The sequence below is a fragment of the Littorina saxatilis genome, linkage group LG2 (genome assembly GCF_037325665.1).
Source record: "Littorina saxatilis isolate snail1 linkage group LG2, US_GU_Lsax_2.0, whole genome shotgun sequence".
Lineage (NCBI taxonomy): Eukaryota > Metazoa > Mollusca > Gastropoda > Littorinimorpha > Littorinidae > Littorina > Littorina saxatilis.
Genome location: NC_090246.1, coordinates 33,067,034 through 33,090,284, shown reverse-complemented (window position 1 = coordinate 33,090,284; position 23,251 = coordinate 33,067,034). Strand labels below are relative to the sequence as shown.

At 41.7% G+C, this 23,251-nt stretch overlaps 2 protein-coding genes across 2 annotated transcripts in view; one reads left to right on the top strand and one right to left on the bottom strand.

Moving 5' to 3' along the window:
• Positions 1 to 3,708, bottom strand: part of LOC138958798 (ras-related C3 botulinum toxin substrate 1) — a 34,512-nt gene extending 30,804 nt beyond the window's left edge. Inside the window, exons 1-3 of the mRNA XM_070330090.1 lie at positions 3,529 to 3,708; positions 2,085 to 2,156; positions 763 to 880 (exon numbers count right to left, since the gene is read on the bottom strand). Coding sequence (XP_070186191.1) covers positions 763 to 880; positions 2,085 to 2,156; positions 3,529 to 3,563 — 225 coding nt within the window. The 5' untranslated portion in view covers positions 3,564 to 3,708. The remainder of the gene's footprint in view (positions 1 to 762; positions 881 to 2,084; positions 2,157 to 3,528) is intronic.
• Positions 3,709 to 3,899: 191 nt separating this feature from the next.
• LOC138958793 (WD repeat-containing protein 13-like) lies at positions 3,900 to 23,188 on the top strand. The gene is made up of 13 exons (XM_070330083.1): positions 3,900 to 3,995; positions 11,589 to 11,644; positions 11,891 to 11,982; positions 12,662 to 12,716; positions 13,206 to 13,351; positions 13,852 to 13,934; positions 14,270 to 14,410; positions 16,902 to 17,068; positions 17,307 to 17,366; positions 18,036 to 18,178; positions 19,890 to 20,009; positions 20,417 to 20,535; positions 21,126 to 23,188. Exons 1-13 carry the CDS (start codon positions 3,917 to 3,919, stop codon positions 21,320 to 21,322), a joined length of 1,458 nt encoding a protein of 485 aa, XP_070186184.1. The 5' UTR covers positions 3,900 to 3,916; the 3' UTR covers positions 21,323 to 23,188.
• The last annotated feature ends 63 nt before the right edge of the window (positions 23,189 to 23,251 follow it).

Here is a 23,251-nt window from a genome sequence, read left to right as displayed (position 1 = left end):
GCCTCCAAAGGTGATTAACACGGTTACATTCGTCGACAAGGATGGGACTCGATATGGTCAGGAATGGCATTATGGCCACTGAATCATTTTCGTGCTGTTCCCATTCCACGAATCTGGGAGGGACCTAAGCTTGGCGGGTCCATTGTTCGGACCCGGCAAAGCCGGCGTATGGCTCTAAGTACTTCTTCCCGGCGAAGCCGGCTACCCGGCGAAGCGGGTATTCATTCTAGTATATATATATCTCTGGAAACTCGGTCCCGTCCGAGGAGGGTCTGATTTCCCCAATAGGGCTGTCTGTGAAGGGACACATTTTTTTTGTTTCCTCTCTCTTTTGCTCTGCTAAGAGATTTTAACAAATCTCAGAAGAAAGTCTCTTCTGACTTTCAATTGTTTCTTTCACAACTTCTGATGTTTTATATATATATATATATTTATAAGAGAGAGAGAGAGAGAGAGAGAGAGAGAGAGAGAGAGAGAGAGAGAGAGAGAGAGAGAGAGAGAGAGAGAGAACTTGCACTCTTTATTACAGAGAGAGAGAGAGAGAGAGAGAGAGAGAGAGAGAGAGAGAGAGAGAGAGAGAGAGAGAGAGAGAGAGAGAGAGAGATTACTGAATTGGGACTATACGACTATGAGAGTCAAAACACAGTCACAGTCACACACACACATTTTAACTAATTATGTCTTCAAAGTTTTCAGCAATCTTCTACTTTCAATGCACCTGGCACTAACACTAACAGACAAAACTCAGACTTTGGAACTCACCGTCTGTGGGTAGGAAAGTGGTCGTAGTCTGTCATAATCTTCTTGTCCAGCTGTGTCCCAAAGTCCCAAGTTAATGGGTTTACCATCTACCATAACATTGGCAGAATAGTTGTCAAATCTGTGAAATTAAAGACAGGTAGATCAGTGCTCCAGAAAATACAGGCAAACATTGCAACTACGACAGCCTCTTGCAAATGAAAAGATGCAATAACAACTTAATAACACATAACTAAAAAATAAAATAAATACATGTACTTCAACAAACTTTGACATGCTTCTCTCTCAGTGCACGCACATAAGTGCGGCAAGCCTGCTTCTTTTTTTCATCTTTCTGTTATCGTTTTTCAAAAGCACTATCATTCAAGCGATGAGGATCAGTTACAACTATCCAAGCCAATTAGTTGAATTACTGGGGAGATTCTAGTTGATGTTATAACTTAGGCCTAAAAAAAAAATAGGTGTGGTTACGGTAACCCGACCTACCCTATTTTTTGGGGCCGACCCTATAACTTTTTATTACATTTGTCAAAAAAACACAAAAAAAACCAAGTAAACGAGTGCAAAAAACGCAATGAAAGCGAAAGCGCCCGAGTCGCACACTTATTTCCCTGTCAAGTAGGTTTAATTTGTACACATTAGAAAAAAAAGTAAAAAAAAAAAAAAGTGATTGCCTACCTTCCTACCCTATTTTTTTTGGCTATGTTACCGTAACCACACCTATTATTTTTTTTGGCCTTATATGGTTCTGCTGATTAATGTTATCATTTTTCACTGCAGATTTCTTGCTGGAATGTTTTCTAATTGGTTTCTATAGTTCTAATTTTCTTCTTGCAGTTGTACTGCTCTGCGCAAAATGATTTATAATTTGAAATACAGTCGAACCTGCCCTTGCGACCACCTCTTAAAAGCAACTACCTGCTCAGAATGACCACTCCCAACGATCCCAGACAAGTTTTCTTCCACAAAATTTAATTTTCCATAGCGACCATGCACCTGTCTATAATGACCACTTTTGGTATAACAGGTTCAACTGTACATTAAACAAAATATACAGCCACCTTCCAGATGATTTAATGTTTAACAACCACCATCTATTCTTCACTCAAAAGGAGTTTTGTAAAATTAAAATTAATCATCAAAATATAGATGTGATATTTTAAATTTAAATTTTAAGACCACTGAACCTAGCTAAACTTGTACATTGTGCCGAGCAATCACTCTTGTGAGTTTCACTAAAGTCTTGTTTGATTTTCATATCTTCAGCCATTAAGTATGATAAACAATTTAAGCTAGAACTGCTAAAATTAAGACCGTGAACTTACACTGTAGGTATGTATTCTCCTGGAAATGCATTTGTGGTGTAACTGATGAGGAGACATGTCTTACCAACAGCTCTGAAATGAGACAAAATAATCACATAAAATTGCAGCCATACATGTTTATTTACAAAATAGTAACACAAAGTAACATCAACAAGAACTAAAACTCAAATGAGAAATTATCTAATCTTGAGCAATTCTTAAGATTCATGAACACTGACAGTGACACCCACTTAATTAAAAGTAATTAAACAAAACCCGGTTAAGAAGGCTAGTGCGTGTAAGACTATGATTGGGTTCATGCAAGTGTACAAAAATATTCAAGGGTGTAAAAGTTGATGACAAACATGGACTAAATATCTAATTTACTATATTATCTAGTCAAAACATGGTATAGCGCATTCATGACAAGAGCATTTTCCTTCTTTTCCATTCCCCTTCTTTACAATATATAATTAATGTGAGGTGGGGGTGGTGCGAGGGGTGTGAGGGTGTTAGGGGGGGGGGGGGTGTCAAACTCAGAGGAAGTATTAAGGTACAGATCTTATCCATAACTAGTATAAGCTTCATTGATTGCGTTTATTTGACGAACATGATTACTTTGCAGCGTTATAGTCATCACAGTTTCTCAACAAACCCAAAACTAATAGTAATAACACTTTCCATTTAATCAGCACCTATTTAGTCAAAGTATAGGCCTAATTCTTGGGCAGTAGCACTTCAACAATCACTCAAATTTTTAGCCCACAGCCCCACTCAAGCATAACCATAACCCGGCCGACTTAACAATATTATAATTCATCCGCCCCCTTCTCCCTTGCAAAGCAATCATGCCCAACCATCCACCCTTCTGCTGTCAATGACCAATTGTAATGTTATGCATGCATCCACCTACAGGAAGATTAAAACTGTAGTGGTTTTGGATCAGGGTGGGGAACATACTAAAAGTAAAACTTGAAGTAGATCAAGGTTACAACTTACACTTACAGCTACATTTCAGAAACAATATGGGACAAAAGTACATTAATGAAAGCAACCAGGAACAATATCAAAAGTCACTGAGACACATGGGGCAAAGGAGATCAGTTGGTGGCACATGTAGTGGACATTTGATATGAATCAACTGCCTGTGGTATAACTATAAGCGCTTCCTGATCGCATTCTTGAGTCATGGAGTCAGAAATGTTCACTTCTCATGTCGGCAAAAGCCCACTCCCTCACACAAGACAACCTCGGCATCTAAAAGACCAATGCAAAATGGCAACAACGCATAAAAGCAAACGAAAAAAAATGTAACTAGGAGTAAAATAAAACAATTAGGAAGTAAAGATTGCGTTCCTGTTTGTTAAATGCCGATGAGCAGCCGAGAAAACATGGAGGAAACTTCTCCGATTATCGGGGTCAGGAATGTTCAAACCAGACATCAAAATGAAAATTTGTTCCTTACCCGTCGCCAACAACGACACACTTTATCGCCTGCATGTTGATAAAGTATCAATCTGTCACGGTATTTTGATCAATGACACTATTTCACCCACTGTGTCCCGCTATCCCGTTTGGAACCGCTCGGCAAATGGCTAACTTTTTATACACTGTACTCTCTTGGCTAAAATTAGGCGTGCTGAAAATAGGCCCTTGCCTCTGTACAAAGGCTTACAACATAGAAAAAGAAAAAATATCAAATGATATATATCTGTGTTACCTGTATTGGTATATACAATTACAAACAAACAATACAAATACATATTTGTACTTTGTGCACTGAGAAATAAAAATAAAGAAAAATAATTTCCTGTTTTGCAATGTCATAAGCGAGCAAAGCAGACGAATCGATCATGGCTGCTGTTTGGCAGCAAGTCTTGGCTGTAGATGCAAAATATAATGCGTACAGAGCTCCGAACTGCCCACAATTTCGTACGTATTGTGCAAATTGATTTTTGTTTATCTTCGTGCCAATATTGTTTATGTGTTTATCTGTGTATGACCAGGAAGTCGAAGATTGTTTGAATGATACTTTGATTGATGCACACTGAACATTCTGCTTATTAGAGGGAGTGCAAGGGGCTTAATTGCCTCAGTGATTCAAGCCTCTTTGGAGCCTTGGACTCTTTGAAGAAAAAAGTTTGTTCTTTTGCTATACTGTTCAAAAAAAGAAACGCATAGTTGCTGCTTGCCAAATTTGTTTTATTTTTCGAAAAAATTAACAGAAAATCCAATATTTAGATTATTTGTTTGAAATTTGGTATGGACACAGTTGAATGCACACACAGTTCATTTGCATCTTCAAATCAATCAGTCTGTCAAGTCAGTAGGGGGTGTGACTGCCTTGAGCAGCAACAACTGCCCGGCACCTTCTGGGCATGGACTGGATCAGATGCCGGATATCTTGCTGTGGGATGGTGTCCCACTCCTTCTGAAGTGCCTGCAATAGATCGCGGTGATTTGCCGGCGCTTCTTCTCGCCTGCGCACACGTCTGTCCAATTCATCCCAGAGGTGTTCTATCGGGTTCATGTCTGGCGACATGGATGGCCAAGGAAGCACCTGGACATGGTGGTCGGTGAGGAACTGGGTAGTGAGTCGTGCTGTGTGCGGGCGAGCGTTGTCCTGCTGGAATATGGTATCCTGGTCAGCCAGAAGAGGAAGGGCGTGTGGGCGCAGAATTTCCTCCACGTATTGCTGGGCAGTTATGCGCCCTTGGACGTGCACCAGGGTGCTCCTTCCAGCGGTATTGATCGCCCCCCACACCATGACGCCTCCACCACCATGAACGGGTGCCTCATCCACACAGTTGGGCGCGTAACGTTCGTTTACTCTCCGGTAGACCCTCCTCCGACCATCATGTCGCTGGAGCAGGAAGTAGGACTCGTCGCTGAACCACACGTGTCTCCAGTGATTCCGGACGGTCCAGCGAAGGTGCTGGTTGCCCCACTGCACTCGGTTCTGGCAATGGCGGCGGGTGAGGACAGCTCCTCTGTGAGGTCTGCGAGCTCTCAAACCAGCTTCATGCAGGCGGTTCCGCACGGTCTGGTCCAATAATCGGTGTGGCCCGGGGAGAGCCTGGACAGAAGATGAGGCCGACAGGAAACGATTCCGGAGGTGGCGGAGCCGTATGAAGCGGTCGTGAGCAGCAGTTGTCGCCCTTGGTCTTCCCGCTCGTGGCAAGTCAGCAACGGAGCCAGTGGCTTGAAACCTGACCCACAGTCTACTGATGGTGCTCTAGGACACGTGGAAGTGCCTGGCGATTGCACTTTGACTTTGGCCTGCTTGTAAACGACCCAATGCAATTTGGCGGTCTTCTCTGCTCAATCGGGCCATCTTTCGTCGCTGAATTGTCGTCTGATTTCTTTGTGGCGAACAATCCGCTTTTATGGGTTTTGGAAGACATGGTGAGAGCTCAATATTCCCCGAGTTTCACGAGATTACACTGAAGCATGACGAGTGGTCATGCCAAATGAGCAATTTTGACATTGTAGCCACTGATAACGCATGCGTCACGTGCAGAGCTCACTTGTGGCAATGGACGAAAGGTCGACGACCAGATAAACATTTTCTGCAGTTTGGTGGATATCCTTGTAGCCATATAACTAAATTAACCAAATATTACAAGCTATGCGTTTCTTTTTTTGAACAGTATAGTTTTTTGTAAGCAGAACTAGTAGGTTAATATAACTCTTATTCAAGTTAATTAAATTCTTCTTCTTCTTCCGTAGAGGACTGGGTTCTTGCGAACGTCTCAGTCCTGCGGTTGAGTCACTGTTACCGAGAGTGGCTAGCTCCGGCAAACAGGGGGATTAAAAAGGTGGGGAGGTTTAAAACTATGTACAGGAGAGAGTGCGTTCAAGGGACTCTCATGCCCGACTGCAGGAGACTGCCGCCGAGACGGGAGCGAAACGACTCCAGGGAGGGGGCCGACGATACCAGTGTTGGCAACTTATTCCATTCGGAGATTGTGCGGGGGAAAAATGAGTTTGAAAGGGCTGGGTGGAGGGCATACTCCTGGTGCAGCCGGCCAGCTCCCCGTGTTCGAGGGTCAGAGGGAGAGGTGTACGCGGCTGCGGCGATGGCTACTTGTGAGTTTTTGATTTTGTACAACATCACTAGTCGCATGTTTTGGCGGCCGGGTCTCCAGGCTGTCCCAGTTGAGTTTGTTGAGCATAGTGGTAACGGAGCCATGGTTCCTGTCTGTGTAGTTGTTGAACACATACCTAGCTGCTCGTCGCTGGACCTTTTCAAGTGGAGCCTTTTCCTGTTCAAGGTGGGGGTCCCATACTGTTGCAGCATACTCCAGAATGGGCCTGACCATTGTGGTGTAGGTTGCCGTCTTCACCTTTTGGGTACACTCCCTGAAGTTGCGTCGCAGAAAACCAACAGTCCGGTTCCCTTTAGCAGCCACGTTGTTGATATGGTGGGTCCATGTGGGATTGTTGGATATTGTTACCCCAAGGTTGCTTGTGATGGTTTCTAGCTTTTGACCATGAAGAATGTAGTCAAACGGGTGTGCGATTTGCCTCTTCCATGGTTGATGTGGATGGTGTTGCATTTGCTGGGGTTAAAGCTCATTTGCCATGTGGTCTCCCATTCAGCCAGGGCATCCAGGTCTTGTTGGAGCAGAACTTGATCTCTTTTCGTCTTGACGTTTCTGTGAAGGAGGCTGTCATCTGCAAATAATCTCACTTTAGCATGCTTCACTGAGTCGGGGAGGTCGTTGATGTAGATAAGAAAGAGTAACGGGCCTAATACGGTGCCTTGTGGTACTCCTGATAGGCTGATGTCACTGGGGCAATTGGAGAAAAAACTCCTTCAAGTGCTACTTGCTGTGAGTGGCCTACCAGGAAAGATGAGATCCAGTTTAGCGTTGTACCTCTCACTCCATAGTACTGTAGTTTATGCAGTAGGCGCTGGTGCGGGACTTTATCAAAAGCCTTGGAGAAGTCAAGTAATATTGCGTCGACCTGGTCTCCATCCGCATGCAAACAAAGTCACTATATATTCAGGTCTGTAGTTTGCATACTTGAGCAGCAATTTTTAACCCTTACGCTGGTTGTCGCGCTACTTTACGTACTCTGTTACCTGGTTGTCGCGACATATGTCGCGCTACTGGCTCAGTCAGCTTGGTCGGTTCCGATTACCTCCCATGGATGCGAAAACCTATAGACCGTTTTTCTTAATTTTTCTCTCTGTTAATTCACTAGTGACTATGTAACATGTGTTACGGAATTGCACCAGTGTAAGGGTTAAATTTCACATGGAGGTCTGGCGGGCTAAGGAACATGCCTGACTGTTGCCTGGTGTGTTAACAAAAAGAGCTTAAACAATGATTTAGGTCAGCATATTTAACACTAACAGTCATGCGCCGCTGCATGTTTTGCCCTCAATGGGTGGATGCGCATGAATTGTGACGTCGTACATCATGCAGGCCTCCCCAATACATTGTGACAGAGTAAGGGGCACATGTTTTGCAGTTACTGGGGAATTAATTAACTGCACTGAAACGGACAGCCCTGGGTATTAACCTGCAAATAACTTAATAAGCAAACACATACACATATATATATATATATATATATACGACTTGTGTCTGTGTCTGTGTGTGTGTGTGTGTGTGTGTGTGTGTGTGTGTGTCCGCGATGCACGGCCAAAGTTTTCGATGGATCTCTTTCAAATTTGGTGGCCATATTCAGGTACACCCCGGAAACAACCTGCTCGATGAGATATTTCAACACGTGCTCTCAGCGCACAGCGCTGAACCGATTTTGGTTTTTCTCTGGATCCATTCCCAGTAACTCTTCCTTATCTTCTCCAGTGTTTTCAGCGTTTATCTCCCTTCCTTCATGTGGCGTCAATCCATATTCCCGTTTCTATTTTTAGAAGGTCACTGTCGACAACGCTCAATCCATATTCCCGTTATACTATTTTTAGAAGGTCACTGTCCCGGCGAAGCCGGGTATTACACTTCTCCAGTGTTTTGCGCGTTTATCTCCCTTCCTTCGTGCGGTGCCGGCGTACACCCGGCAAAGCCGGTGTCACGGCGTGAGTTTACACTGTCCTGAGTTTACGCTGTGGCCCCAATGCGCATGCGTCGAAATATACGTCACTTCCTGACCAAATTCACGACGCCTACAGCGTCGTGAGTTTATGATGATGTGAATTTACCAAAGCATTTTTGAGGTTGCCACGGTGACCGTCTTTGTTTCGCCAATCGCGTTCGCCACTGTATCAAAGAATTCATTTGGAAATCGATGGGTTTGTGTTTGTCAGTGGTCTGCGAGTGTTGGAAGAAAAGGTGTAGATTTTTTTCTCAACAAATTTAGATTAGATTTGAATTTTAGAATAGTGGGAATCGATGGTTTTGTGTTTGTTACCTTGGACTATTTATAATTATATGCTCCCTCGTAGAGATTGTTTTAGTCATTGACTCACATGCGAAGCAAAAGTGAGTCTATGTACTCACCCGAGTCGTCCGTCCGTCCGGACGTCCGGACGTCCGTCCGTCCGGAAAACTTTAACGTTGGATATTTCTTGGACACTATTCAGTCTATCAGTACCAAATTTGGCAAGATGGTGTATGATGACCAGGCCCCAAAAAACATACATAGCATCTTGACCTTGCTTCAAGGTCAAGGTCGCAGGGGCCATAAATGTTGCCTAAAAAACAGCTATTTTTCACATTTTCCCCATTTTCTCTGAAGTTTTTGAGATTCAATACCTCACCTATATATGATATATAGGGCAAAGTAAGCCCCATCTTTTGATACCAGTTTGGTTTACCTTGCTTTAAGGTCAAGGTCACAGGAGCTCTTCAAAGTTGGATTGTATACATATTTTGAAGTGACCTTGACCCTGAACTATGGAAGATAACTGTTTCAAACTTAAAAATTATGTGGGGCACATGTTATGCTTTCATCATGAGACACATTTGGTCACATATGATCAAGGTCAAGGTCACTTTGACCCTTATGAAATGTGACCAAAATAAGGTAGTGAACCACTAAAAGTGACCATATCTCATGGTAGAAAGAGCCAATAAGCACCATTGTACTTCCTATGTCTTGAATTAACAGCTTTGTGTTGCATGACCTTGGATGACCTTGACCTTGGGTCAAGGTCACATGTATTTTGGTAGGAAAAATGTGTAAAGCATGTGAGTCGTATGGGCTTTGCCCTTCTTGTTCATGTTTGTGTTTAAAAAAACACACACATAAAGCTGGATATGTTCGGAATCAGAAATGCTTCGCCAAAATCAAAATGGATAGGCCTACTTGTCTTATACATGCGTCTCGGTTTGAGTTGACTTAAGTGTTGTTTGTTGCAGTGACATAAATGAATTATCGTGATAATCAAAATAAAGAGAGAAATAGCAAATTGTAAATCTGTTAACATAAACTTGAATGAACGTTTACTCTCTCTCATCCTTGGTTCCCAGAGTTGCTGCATGCGCCCCAGTGTGGTGGGTGTTTTTGGGTGGGGTTCTGTTCTGTTTTCTTCTGTTCTGTATTTTTGTTTGTATTTTGTTTCTGCCTCGGTGCGTGTGATTTCGGAGAAAATGTTTCAAAGAAAGCATCTGATCAGCGAACTGTTCCATCGTGCGGGTTATGATCACTAAAAACGTGATTGACACCTTCCTTACTCAAAGTGAAAACAACCGGCTTCGAGTTCGGCAAATTCACGATGGCGGAAGTGACGCATATTTCGACGCAAACTCAGGACAGTGTAAACTCACGCCGTGACACCGGGTCCCCGGCGCAGCTGGGTATTCGGCCTGACTTCTTCCCGGCGAAGCCGTACCCGGCGAAGCGGGTATTCATCTAGTATATATATATATGTGTATACTACAGTAAAACCTGTCTCTAACGGACACCCTTGGGGAATGGTAATAGTGTCCATATTAGACAGGTGTCCCTTCTTCACAGGTGGAGGGGCCGGGGCAATATTTTACAAAGAGCACGTAAAATGAACAAGACACTTTTTGTCAGTCCTGTAGTATGTATTTATTGGATTGAACATGAGACTCACTGAAAATGTGAGTAAACAAATGATACATGTAGCAAACAACAACAACAACAACATCCCCCCCCCCCCCCCCCCCCACCTACCCTGTTCCCTACACACACTGTGCATTCAAACTTACGCAAGTCGGACGTCACAAAGCTAAAAATAGCTGACTCTTCATCAGTCATTCAACACTGAGGCAGATTCTTCGATCTTGCAGTACAAAACCACTCCCATACCACGTTGTTCAGGTCTTCATATTGCGTTTTCCGACGTTTCACAGTTTTTTGGTCGATTCGCGCACCTGACTCCCACTCCTTCATCACGTCTTCTTTTTCCGATTTGATCCTCGCGATCTGTGTTTTACCACATCCCATCTCCTTCGCCACATCTCGGCATGATTGGCCGCTATCTAGTTTTTTCAAGGCAGCGACACGCTGCTCTAAAGTCAACGCTTTTCTTTTTCCTGCTGGAGATTCCATTTTCCAACACAGTAGTCTACTGTTGCTTTTGGTTGTGACTGTATCCACAATGCGGAAAAGCGAAAGTGAGCGAAGCGAAAGTGAGTGAGCGAAAGTGGGTCTCCATCTAAACAAGCCACTGATTGGTCAGAAAAGGGACAGGACAACCAATCAACAACCATTTGTGCTACGGCTACGGCTGCCGAGCACTGACTGCATAACAGTCGAGTTTTCGAAGTTGCGTATTATGTACGTTGTGTCCGTTTGTGACAGTGTTTACACTTCCTACGGTCCGAAAAATCGTGTCCGCGTCCGTAAGTGGCAGGTGTCCGCCCGTTAAAGGTTAGTTATTGTTGAAATCGTGTTCGTGCCATGATAAACTGTCCGTATGTAGCAGGTGGCCGTTACAACAAGGGTCCGCTAGACTCAGGTTTTACTGTAGATGAATACCCGCTTCGCTGGGTAGCCGGCTTCGCCGGGAAGAAGTAGAGCCGAATACCCGGCTTTGCCGGGTGAGTGGCGCACCGCACGCGATTGATGCCACACGAAGGAAGGGAGATAAAAGCGCAAAACACTGGAGAAGATAAGGAGCGTTGTGGACAGTGACCTTCTAAAAATAGTAACGGGAATATGGATTGAGCGTTGTGGACAGTGACCTTCTAAAAATAGTAACGGGAATATGGATTGACGCCACACGAAGGAAGGGAGATAAACGCAAAACACTGGAGAAGATAAGGAAGAGTTACTGGGAATGGATCTGGGAAGATGAACAGAAAAACCAAAATCGGTTCAGCGCTGCGCGCTGAGAGCACGTGTTGAAAATTCTCATCAACCAGGTTGTGTCCGGGGTCTACCTGAATATGCCCACCAAATTTGAAGCAAATCCATCGAGAACTTTGGCCGTGCATCGCGAACACACACACACACACACACAGACAGACAGACACAAGTCGTATATATATATAGATATATGCACATATATTTAATGCACAACTAAAAAAATAAAAGTAGAACGTTATGAGTTTCTTATAATTTTGTTGTTATTCAATTTTGCAGGAACGCTTTATATCAGGAGAAGAAGTCAGCTTTTGAGAGAAAATGCCAAGAATGAGGTACATACGCAAGGATGAACAGCATTTGATTTATAATTGATGCGATTTTGTATTTTAATGTTTCATTTTGACTATAATTAAGTCTTTCAAATGTCTGCTTCTGGAGTTTGTGAGATTGATCAGATAATTTTGAATGCTTTTTTGTTGTTGAACATCAGCTAAAAATTAAGTTTTGTTGTTGAAGTTTTATATGAAGGTAAATTTTATATATATTACATGTATTCCATATCTGTCCAAAAATTTCAGCAAAGAGATTCTCAAGCAAGAAAGGATTATCTAAGGCTAAGGGCACAGCTGCTGAATACAAGATATGGCAGCCCCTCATTTTCAGATGCTGGGTAGGTTTTTAGCATGCGTTTTGATGTACAGTAAGACTCTAGCTCTGTTTCTTGCGTCGTTTTAACATATCTTTGTCCATAAGTGTGTTTGCATGTAGTTTGTTTGTTTGTTTGAGATTTGATTGTTAGTTTCTTTGAAGTTTTAGCATATATATAACTTATACATGCACAGAGGTAAAGTGTTGGTTTCCATTGTTGCTGTTTTTATAACAAACCTGTTTTTGAGGGGCTGGGTTGTCAACCCAGTGCCCAACCCCCAACCTATAGGGCCAGTGAATTGCGCTTTGTCAGACCTCTTCCCTTCGACTTGTCTGGCTTGGGTGGCCGTACCAGGAGACGAATATCACGCGTCAAACTGGCAATCCATCGGGCACCCGTTACAGGTGGTCAAGACGGGATAACTTATGTAGAATTTTTATTTTATTTATTCAGATGATCAATGCAGTCATGAAAGGATTGTGTTTCTTCTTCTTCTTCTTCGTTCATGGGCTGAAACTCCAATGCTCACTCATGTTTTTGCACGAGTAGGTTTTTACGTGTATGAACTTTTTTACCCCGCCATTCAGGCAGCCATACACCGCTTTCGGGGGAAGCATGGTGGGTATGTTTGTGTTTCTATAACCCACCAAACTCTGATAGTGTTTAAAATGTCTGCTACTTTTGCTTGAATTTGTTTCAGGAGTGTCAAGAGCAGATCATTTAGCCTTCGCAGCATCAGCCGCAACACTGCCGAGGTTGGGATCTGTTTCATCTGTTTATTTCTTGATAGTTGTGCTTATCACTATCAGTGCTGTGAGAAGATACAGTGGAAGGTTTAAGTTGTTGTGTCATACATTTGTAAGATTTCCATCACACTTAGCTGTAATGTTTTTCTTTTGACAAGAAAGACTCATTCTTTGACCATAGGATTCTACCTTTGTTCTATTTCTCTGTAGTTCAAAATGTCTCTAATGAAACGGGTACTGAAATATGAAATCAAAACAAACTCGGGGATTAATTGATCTGTGTTTTGAGTGACATTTGCTAAGTGATACCTTTACTAAGAGCTCAGCAAGCAAATAACACAATATTATCAGAGTAACTTGACATTATGTATCTTAGTTTGTCCCACTCTTTGCCCATTCACACATATATATCTGATCATGTGAACAGATAAAAATGACTAAAGATTATTAGCAATGACAACACCTTTTTTTTAATCCTTTCTCTTCTCTCTTTGCAAGAGTTTTGAACCATCAAGCGATGGAAGAAAGTACCACCACCGACGTCACATGAGCAGCAGTTCACTGAAGCACTTGTATGAGGGTCCCATGAAACATGTGTACGACAGCATTGAGCTTGTCCCCACAAGTGCGGCAGAAGCTAGCAAGTAAGTGGATAATTATGTCGTACATGTATCATTCAACCATCATCGAACGCTGAAGAAGAAGAAGTATCATTCAACAAATAATCAGCAGGGATGTTGCTAGGTTGTATTTTATTCAGCAATTATGCGGAAATGGCCATTAAAGTTCTGCGAATTTTTGAAAAGTTTAAGGCAGTCCTTGGCATCGCCTTTGCCCCACAGTGAAAAAAGTTTGGCAGCTCTGCCGAAATGACAGCAAAGTTTTTCGGCAATTCAAAAAGAGGTTTGAGTGTTTCACTGAATTCTGACTGTTTGTTTATTATGTGTTTTAAAAACTTTTTTAACTGGTGTATTCTGAATGTATGCCAAGATTGCGCTTCTACATGAGATCACCTGAAATCTTTGTGCTTACAGCAGCACTAACCTTGGTCAGACATACACTTGGAAAGTTGCAGTTACTAACAGTTATGTTCAAACATTTGAATATGATTTTGGGACTGATGAATGGCACCGGTTTTGTTCAGGGCCATGGCAGGGGGAAAGAGTCTATCAGAGAATTATGCTTTTAGCGGAATGCACCACATCTTTGATCAGCACACAGCTGCAGGTTTGTTGTTCATTTGTAATTGCCTTGTTCATTCATGTCCGTCCATGTACATATGTAATTAATTTAAATAACAGATAAATGGAAATATAGAAAATGCCAGACAGCAGATTCACGAAATGATTATACTCTAATGTTGTAGATGTGGGTTTATGCTGTATTACAATGGCAGCTTTTAAATTTGCTGCTGCATGCTCACAGCCAACTTGAAATTCTTTTTCAATATAAAAAAGTAAAGAGTTTTGTCAGTCGTCAAAACAGAAAAAGAGAAATGACACAAATAATGCGAAGGATGTTTACAATTTTTAATTTTTGTGTGCTGTTGTTGACGTTTGCAGTGACCACAGTGAAGTTTGCCAATGACGACAAGTCTCGCGTGGCGTGTGCATCTGTAGACAGCACTCTGTCCATCTGCCAGGTCATCCCTCCTCCTGCCACTGTCATCTGTATGCTGCGGGGTCACACTGCCGCTGTCTGTGGTAAGTATTAACCCTTACACTGGTGTAATTCTGTAACACATGTTACATAGCCACTGGTGAATTAACAGAGAGAAAAATAACAAAAAACGCTCATATAGGTTTTCGCATCCATGGGAGGTAATCCGAACCGACCAAACAGACTGAGCCAGTAGCGCGACATATGTCGTGACAACCAGGTGACAGTATACGTAAAGTAGCGCGACATATGTCGCGACAACCAGCATAAGGGTTAAGTGATGACAGGTATTATGTGGCATGTACCTATGTGGTGCCTAATCCATGGGCACGTGTGGTTGTGTGGGGAGCTGGAATTGTAGCAATTTGATTAGTGTTTATGCTACTTTTGCTTCCCCATGTAAATATGCTGTACAGTGGAACTCCCCCATAAGACCCCCTAATTTAATTAAGACTTCTTCCTTTTTACCACCCTCCGTTTGCAAGTGTTCTGTTCATAGCTTTTGTAAATTTACCTCCTTTTTACGACCCTCCGTTTGCAAGTGTTCTGTTCATAGCTTTTGTAAATTTACCTCCATTTTAAGACTCCCTCCTTTTTACGACCCCTCCGTTTGCAAGTGTTCTGTTCATAGCTTTTGTAAATTTACCTCCATTTTAAGACTCCCTCCTTTTTACGACCCTCCGTTTGCAAGTGTTCTCTTCATAGCTTTTGTAAATTTACCTCCATTTTAAGACTCCCTCCTTTTTACGACCCTCCGTTTGCAAGTGTTCTGTTCATAGCTTTTGTAAATTTACCTCCATTTTAAGACTTCTTCCTTTTTACGACCCTCCGTTTGCAAGTGTTCTGTTCATAGCTTTTGTAAATTTACCTCCATTTTAAGACTCCCTCCTTTTTACGACCCTCCGTTTGCAAGTGTTCTGTTCATAGCTTTTGTAAATTTACCTCCCATTTTAAGACTCCCTCCTTTTTTCGACCCCTCCGTTTGCAAGTGTTCTGTTCATAGCTTTTGTAAATTTACCTCCATTTTAAGACTCCCTCCTTTTTACGACCCCTCCGTTTGCAAGTGTTCTGTTCATAGCTTTTGTAAATTTACCTCCATTTTAAGACTCCCTCCTTTTTACGACCCCTCCGTTTGCAAGTGTTCTGTTCATAGCTTTTGTAAATTTACCTCCAATTTAAGACTCCTTCCTTTTTACGACCCTCCTTTTGCAAGTGTTCTGTTCATAGCTTTTGTAAATTTACCTCCATTTTAAGACTCCCTCCTTTTTACGACCCTCCTTTTGCAAGTGTTCTGTTCATAGCTTTTGTAAATTTACCTCCATTTTAAGACTTCTTCCTTTTTACGACCCTCTGTTTGCAAGTGTTCTGTTCATAGCTTTTGTAAATTTACCTCCAATTTAAGACTTCTTCCTTTTTACGACCCTCTGTTTGCAAGTGTTCTGTTCATAGCTTTTGTAAATTTACCTCCATTTTAAGTCTCCCTCCTTTTTAAGATTTTCTTAAATTTAGGCCGTAAAGGGGCATTCCAGTGTATTACTTTATAGCTGTTGAAAGGCATATGGATTGCAAGTATACCTGTTGCACACCATCAAAGCCAAACGACACTCTTACCTTTATGACTTTTTAACAAACAAGAAGGGCAAAGCCCATACGACTCACATGCTTGACCTAAACCTAGCAATGACATCATACACTAAGAACTGCTTTACACATTTTTCCTACCAAAATACATGTGACCTTGACCCAAGGTCAAGGTCATCCAAGGTCATGCAACACAAAGCTGTTAATTCAAGACATAGGAAGTACAATGGTGCTTATTGGCTCTTTCTACCATGAGATATGGTCACTTTTAGTGGTTCACTACCTTATTTTGGTCACATTTCATAAGGGTCAAAGTGACCTTGACCTTGATCATATGTGACCAAATGTGTCTCATGATGAAAGCATAACATGTGCCCCACATAATTTTTAAGTTTGAAACAGTTATCTTCCATAGTTCAGGGTCAAGGTCACTTCAAAATATGTATACAATCCAACTTTGAAGAGCTCCTGTGACCTTGACCTTGAAGCAAGGTAAACCAAACTGGTATCAAAAGATGGGGCTTACTTTGCCCTATATATCATATATAGGTGAGGTATTCAATCTCAAAAACTTCAGAGAAAATGTGAAAAATGTGAAAAATAGCTGTTTTTTAGACAACATTTATGGCCCCTGCGACCTTGACCTTGAAGCAAGGTCAAGATGCTATGTATGTTTTTTGGGGCCTTGTCATCATACACCATCTTGCCAAATTTGGTACTGATAGACTGAATAGTGTCCAAGAAATATCCAACGTTAAAGTTTTCCGGACGGACGGACGGACGGACGGACGTCCGGACGGACGGACGGACGGACGACTCGGGTGAGTACATAGACTCACTTTTGCTTCGCATGTGAGTCAAAAATCACACTTATGTATGTTAAGAGCATTTCCAAAATAAGATCTGATGCATAGATTAGAATTTTCTTTAATGTGTCCATATGATCCGTTTCAGACTTTGTGTGGTCACTGTCGAACGATGTGATCCTGTCAGTGTCACTAGACGGCACAGCGCGCCTGTGGGACGTTGCAGCAGGAACCTGCATGCGTGTGATAGAGGATGGCAGTGGAGCGGAACTGCTCACCTGTCTCTTTCAGCCGCTCAACAACAACATGTTTGTTGTATCCTTTACCTTTGTTGACTGAAATTATTATATACAGGTATCACATATGTGTACATGTGTCACACACACATGAAAACATGCCCGCACATACACACATGGATTGGTACATGTACAAAGGGGAGAGATAGAGAGACTGAAATTATTGTCAGAGTATTTATAAGTATCCTTGTGTTCTAACAGACAGACTGAGTTGAGTATGAGTACTTGAGTTTGTGTTGTCCTTGACAGTTTAACAGACAGGTAATAGCAGGTGTCAGGTACAGGTGATGAACATGTCTACAGGCAAAGGATATAAGGTAAGCTTTTGTGCCCGTGGAATGCAAAATGCTTAAGTAAGTTTTGCAGAGTTTAAGGTTTCCTCTTCCAATTTTGGGTGGGCATAAGTATTTTTTTTGTAATTTGTGTACATTTTGCATCTGTATTTTGTTGTTATATATAGACAAACATGGACATATGTGTGCACACGACACACACATGAAAACGTGTGCACACACACACACACATGAAAACGTGCACACACACACACACACACACACACACACACACACACACACACACACTCACACACACACACACACACACACACACACAGACAGATATGTACATGTTTTGAGAGGAGAGATTTAAAAGCTAGATCTTATTGTCATTTACCCACAAAGGAAAAAGTACAATACACACCGCCATGACACTTCTATCCTAATTCTCAAGTCCTGCAACCATCTCATGAATACATAAGAAATATGTAGCTGAATAATACAGTGGAACCCCCTTTTAAGACCCTCCCCCCAGTGTAAGCCTCCCTCCTTTTTAAGACCTTGTTTTCTCAGACTTTCTGTTCATAACCTCTGTAAAATTACCCCCATTTTAAGACTCCCTCCTTTTTAAGACCTGATTTTTTTTTTTTTAGATTTTTGGAGGTCTTAAAAGGGGGGTTCCACTGTAATACACTCTACTTAATCCCCCAGGGAGGAAGCAGCAAGGTGACGGGGAAAGTTCACGCCATGGCCTTCGACCCTAGCGGGCACATCTTGTGGGCGGGTGATGACCGTGGGTCAATCTTCTCCTTCACTGTCGATGTGGCCACTGGAAAACTCACAAAGACTCACAGGTTTGATGTTAATATAGCCCTGATTTTAAACAAATGTTTTGGTTGTAAAAGGAATTGCGGTATGGAAGGCATAGCACATTTCTTTTTAAGACAGCTAGGTGTTCCTGGTGATCAGGAGACGGTTCACATGTGTTTTTATGGGTTTTTCTTTTTGTCATAATTTTGTTTCAAATGTTTCATGAAAGGGAAGATCCCAAATGTCAAAAGTATGTATTGTCTTCTGCTTCTGCATTATCCATTTGGACTTTTCATTAATTTTGTTAACACAATCAACCATATAGCCTACACTTGCATATATCCATAAGTGAGTATTAGATAGATTATGCCATGATCTTGGTCAGGGGTGGGACTTTTTCCGCGGACACAACTTACGAATTCCACTGGGGTAATCTATTTTTCCGCGTCCCATTTCATCACAGTATCTATAACTTGTTGACTGAATGATATGAAGAGAAGTGAAGATGGAACTTAACCTCTTCACTGCCACAGTATAACAGCATTTTGGTATTGCTGTGCGCCAGGGCAAAATTTCGCTTTCTTCGGTAGGTTCACTAATCTGTTCACTGCTCGATCATTTATTGAGATATCTCTTAGATCTTTGGCATGTGTTTTCCTTATACCCTTGGCTATTATAGGATGGCATGATCATTGGACTTTGTTTGTGATTGTTAGAGTAAAAATTTATATTATGACCATTTTTGTCAAAAATTACAGTTTCCGGACTTACACACACACACATTGCAGCACATAAAACCACACAAAACACTGCTAAAACTGGTGTCAAACATCAGTTACTCACATTCCAGCCCATAAAAGTATTCTTCTGTGTGGTAATCCATAAATCACTTCTTGTAGAGCTTCCAGAACACTGTATCACTTGAAAACAGGTCTACGAGTTGAGGTACGACTTTCGGCCGCCATTGTGAATACTAATAGATCGGTTCTATGTCTAGGCACAGTGGTGAGTTGTCAACACGTGGTAGTAGCTTATCCGAACGGTCTATGGAAAGAACTGTGTTTAGAACCCTTACAAGTACTTGGACAGTGGTTACCTCCCATTTAGTGTTCAGAAATGTCCTGAAATGTTGTTGACACAAATCCCACGTACGAGATACGGTTATGGGCGTACGACAAACCAAAAATGACCACGTATTACATACAGGGTGGGCAGTGAAGGGGTTAACACTGGAGGCTTGAGAGTTAAATTGTGCTGACTGAAAACTCCTGATAACTAATAGTAATTTTGAGCTTCAATGCATTGGGGCGTCACTTGGATCATACTATTGCCAGTATTGGATTATGGATACATGGTTAATTACGTTAGTATGCACCATTACAATGTTAGCATTGTTGTGTGAAAAGTGTGTTTTCTGTTTGGTTGGTGTGGTTTTTTTTTGGGGGGGGGGGGGGGGGGGAAGTGAGGAGAATGTCTTTTTTACCTGATCCAAACGAGTTGAATTTTAGTCTCAGAATGCACCAGATTGCACAGATTTTAATGTACCATTTAAAAAAAGGGATTTCCTCGTTTTTCATCACAAGAGAGTCCCATCCCTGTTGGTGCATGTCGTGCATACAGAGCAGGCAGTATGGAGTCTGCATTTCTTTTTCTCTTCCTGTGCAGACCAAGGCGCAAACCTGGAGCAGGAAACACTACAGCATGGTGCATGAACCAGTAGGCCACAACCATCAACATTTAAATTATATGTTGCAGGATAACAGTGAGCGAAGGACGGCCAATCACCAGCATCTCGGCCAGAGCGTGGGTCAGTCGTGAGGCCAGGGATCCCTCGTTGCTGGTCAACTGTTGCCTCAACTCCCTCTGTCTCTTCAGGTAATGTTGGTCAAAGCAATGGGTTGTTTAGATTTTAACATTTTCGCTGCAGAGGTACTCATTCCAGGTAGGAGACAGTGCTAGTTTAACTCACGTAAAGTCCCTGATCAAATACAGTTGTTCTAATATTTGCAAAATGTGAAATGTTCTGTATGTGAGTTACTTACGAGTAGTTTACCTGAAAGTTACAGAGTATCTGGATGAATAGCTTAGACTAACGATCAAAAAGAAACAAAACAATACTATGCACGATGCCTGTAATGCAAGTGTCATTTGCATCTTCTCTTTTGTGATCAGTTTCGTCATTTAAGTTAAACTATGGTCCTTGGATGATCAGCCAGAGTTGTTACGTCCCTGAACTATCGAGAATGATTCTTGTTACGTTGTTGTTCTTGATTTTTCTTCAGGATAATTTCAAACGATGGTGCCCTGCAGCTGAAGCGAGTGTTCCCAGTGAAACAGAAGACGGCGTTCATCAAGAGTTCTTTCTGCCCCCTCATGTCCTTCAGACAGGGGGCCTGTGTCAGTAAGTGGCTTTTGGCATTTTGTCTTCTTCTTTTTCAGCGTTCATGGGCTGAAACTCCCTTGTACACTCGTGTTTTTTGCACAAGTGGGATTTTACGTGTATGACCATTTAAAAATACCCCGCCATTTAGGCAGCCATACGCCGCCTTCGGGGGATAGCCTTATTTCAACTCCTTTGCTTGATTCAAAACTATTTTGATGGGTGCGTTGTGTGTACCATATTTCAGTGCATCCCAGTGCTGATACTTGAGCTTCGATCGGTACCTGCAGTCTAGTTTCAGTAGCCATTACCTAAATTTTACAGATAGAAATGAAGGGTAGTATTTCCTTTGCTTGTCTTTTCAATTTGATGACTAAGAGAATGGGGTTCATAAGGGGGGGGGGGGGGGGGGGGGGGTTGGAGTGTAGGATAGGGATGGGACAGGGGGATGGGGAGACCCACACGTTTGGTCTGTAGCTGTATTAGTGGTTTGCTGTGTTTGTGTGTGCATACACTGATCTTAGTATCACATGTTTTCAGGAGATAGCCTTTCTAAGAATAATACAAGCAAGAACATTTGCTTTTTCAACACATCTGCTATTTGTCTCCAGTTTCAGGTAGCGAGGACATGTGTGTGTACTTCTTTGATGTGACGAAAGAAAGCAAGTCATGTGTCAACAAGTTGTTAGGACATTCTGCGCCAGTGCTCGACGTGTGTTTCAACTGTGATGAAAGTCTACTGGCTTCTTGTGACGCTCAAGGCCTGGTTATCATTTGGAAACGTGAAGGAAAGCAAGGAATTCTATGAAGTTCTGCCGTCCACTCTTGGCTTTGAGAGTAGCTTTGACTGTGATGAAAATAAACAGGTGTGTAATACAAGGGGGTGTTTGGTGTGTAAAAAAAACATTAAAGGAATTGACACATTATTTGGAGTTACTGCAAACATTAGATCAATTTCGTTCTGTGTTTTATTCTCCTGTCAGCTATGACAGATCTTGTGACTATTGTGTTTGGGCCATAAATATTCTTGGCGAAAGATGTCAGTATTGCCAAGGTATTTGGGCAAAAGGTTTTGTTCCATAAATTGTGAATGTGCCCCACAAAATAAGCTAAAGTGGAGCACAGTTACAGTTTATGTCGCTCATTTGAACTTTGAAGGCTAAATAAAAATGTGCTCTACAAACTGTTGACTGATGTAATTTTTGTTTGGAGTATATTTTGTTGGGCATCTTTGCAGTTTATGGAGCACAAACGTTTGCCCAAATAATAATGGCATACTGACATTGTTGCCAATGATACACAGACATGAAAATGTGAAGGACTTGCACAATTGTGATGCTGGCTTTCCTACAGAATATCTCAAACTGAGCAATACCTACCTTGACAAAGACATACCTTGTGCAGTTGCTTCAAAGTGTTTTATAAATAGTTGATTTTGTCTTTGTAATGTATTTATTTACAGGATGTGCTGTTGAAGAGTGAATGTCCTTTATGTGAATATGTGAGCGGACACGACCTGGATACATTGCAATATGTATCGATTGGATTTCCCTTCTTTGAGCCATGTGATGTCAGAGGCCTACAAAACTTCATATTTGGGCGTTTCAGGTTGACCGAAACTTCAAAGGAACTACAAAACACACGTCATGTGTTTGATTGCATGTGTGTGGGCTCGTTCAATCGTCAAAACAACAACAAAGTCAGTACATGACGTGTGTTTTGTAGTTCCTTTGAAGTTTCGGTCAACCTGAAACGCCCAAATATGAAGCTTTTGTGTTTGATTGCATACATGTGTGTGTGCTCGTTCAATCGTCAAAACAACAACAAAGTCAGTACCTGAAAGGAATTCGATCGATACATAAATGTTATTTGCGTTTTGACCAAAATATGACATTTTACACAGATCTCGACAAATAACGTATAATGATAGTTTTGAAAGTACATGTACTTTACTATAAGAAATGAAAAGTTTGTGTTTTTGTTCATAATGCAGGCAGGCACAGCCCAGTGTTTTGAAGACATCAGCCTTTATATGCCCCGGGTGGATTAAGGGTAGAGAATCTTCAAAGTCAATGTATGTGCAGACCTGCTAGTGCCTTTTCCCTCTGTGTGTACACACAAGTAAGGTACAAGTAGGCACAGAAAAGAAACCTGTAATCCATGCCGAGTGTACATGGGAATAGATGATGTTCGTTAATAACTCTGTCGGGTTTATATGGGCTGCAAAAGAGTGAACTCTCTCTTTTTAATCCATACAAACCTGACAGTTAGTTACAGAATTCGTTTATTGCACAGATGTCAATGCATTCTACATTCATGGATTTTTGTCAATGAAACATTCCCTGCATATGCACTAAGATGCGGAGTTTAGAGTGTCATTATGTTGGCGAGATTGTTTGTGAGGTATATGTGGCTTCTGCAAAAATAATGAATCTTTATCGGTAAAAGAATATAAGCAAAAAGGTGCGGTATAGAGAATGAATAATATGTGCTAGTGTGTAAGCATTGCTTGCGGGAAGATTTACTTTTCATACTGAATTGCCATTTCTGAATATAGAATGTCTTTTATGTGTGTACTTCTATAAAAGAAATCATTGAATGAGATTGGTAGTTGGTGTTTATAACAGAAATGATAACCATTGTGAAATGTAATAAACAAACCAAGAACTCACAACTCTTTCCTTTCTCTTCTTCTGGTTGGCACTCAAAGAAAGCAGAGTAAATGTAAAAATTAAAC

What these genes read in the sequence shown, in the direction of transcription:
- LOC138958793 (XM_070330083.1), top strand. Translation starts at nt 3,917, where the DNA reads ATGGCTGCTGTTTGGCAGCAAGTCTTGGCTGTAGATGCAAAATATAAT. An exon ending in CCCTCATTTTCAGATGCTGG is followed by an intron (nt 11,983 to 12,661) that starts GTAGGTTTTTAG and finishes AATTTGTTTCAG; the next exon opens with GAGTGTCAAGAGCAGATCAT. An exon ending in AGTGCGGCAGAAGCTAGCAA is followed by an intron (nt 13,352 to 13,851) that starts GTAAGTGGATAA and finishes GGTTTTGTTCAG; the next exon opens with GGCCATGGCAGGGGGAAAGA.